General features: G+C 38.0%; 1 protein-coding gene across 1 annotated transcript in view; it reads right to left on the reverse strand.

Annotated features, from left to right (window-relative positions):
- The window catches only part of LOC146457511 (uncharacterized), a 2,559-nt gene extending 1,906 nt beyond the window's left edge, over nt 1-653 (reverse strand). The window contains exon 1 of the mRNA XM_085091887.1: nt 1-653. This exon is cut by the window's left edge and continues 1,771 nt beyond it. Coding sequence (XP_084948013.1) covers nt 1-319 — 319 coding nt within the window. The 5' untranslated portion in view covers nt 320-653.
- Nucleotides 654-935: the final 282 nt, after the last annotated feature.

The raw sequence follows: 935 nt of genomic DNA on the forward strand, positions 1-935 counted from the left end.
GAGCTTTACACTCGATGTAGTTGTGAGCGATCGCTCGGAGATTTGCAGCTGTAAACTCTTTTAGGTCGGGAGGTAACGTAGGCTCAACTTTCCAGTAAGCTTTTTCAAAGCTTGCTTGAATTTCTTCGGCTGGTGCGTCTTGAGGAAGAGAAAATTTTAGGCCACGACATAGCGCCAGTTTTTGAAAGAATGATAACTTGTAAGACGAAATATTGTTTATATGAGTGTCGACATCAAACTCTCTGTGTAGAAGTTTGGCGATTTTATTGGTATGGCTCTTCATAACCCGATCAAACTGCTTGTTTCGAAGTTGTGACATTATTTTCAAGATACATAAGTATCGAAAATATGAAAAACTCTGTCGGATTTCATCGCAGATCAAGGCTAGTTCTCTCTTCAGTGCTGTGTTTTGCCTCGTTTTCAACTTGAGCTCTTCTGTAACAACATTGGAGGTAAATTTCTTTGATGACTCAGACCATTTGCTTGACTTTGTCGAGTCGACCTTGGCAAATGTAGGTGTGAGGTCAAAGGACTTGCATAGTTGTAAGAATTCTATTGCTCCAGCGCAATTGATTTGCTTCGTACTGCAATCTTCAAATCTCCTAAATAAATGCAGCTTGTTTTCGCGTTTTAAAATACGTATAAGATTGACTTTTGTTATTAAATTTAGCAGAAAAACTAACGTGGAGAGATTTCGACGTTTCGATGACATCCTGTCATCATTATCAAGAAAATGAAGAAAATTTACATAAGTCGACAAAACTAAACTGAAAACAATAGTCTATTGTTCTAAGCCAGTGAATCATCAAGTGACCTCACACAAAGGAAAACCAAAGTCAAGTGAATAATTTGGCACGTATTGAGTCTGATTGGATGTTAAGACTTGGTCTGTACTTCTTAATCAGTACTTTGGATGATAGTCCTACTGCAGTGAT

The sequence above is a fragment of the Pavona decussata genome, unplaced genomic scaffold (assembly GCF_977016875.1).
Source record: "Pavona decussata unplaced genomic scaffold, jaPavDecu1.1 SCAFFOLD_242, whole genome shotgun sequence".
Taxonomy (NCBI): Eukaryota; Metazoa; Cnidaria; class Anthozoa; order Scleractinia; family Agariciidae; genus Pavona; species Pavona decussata.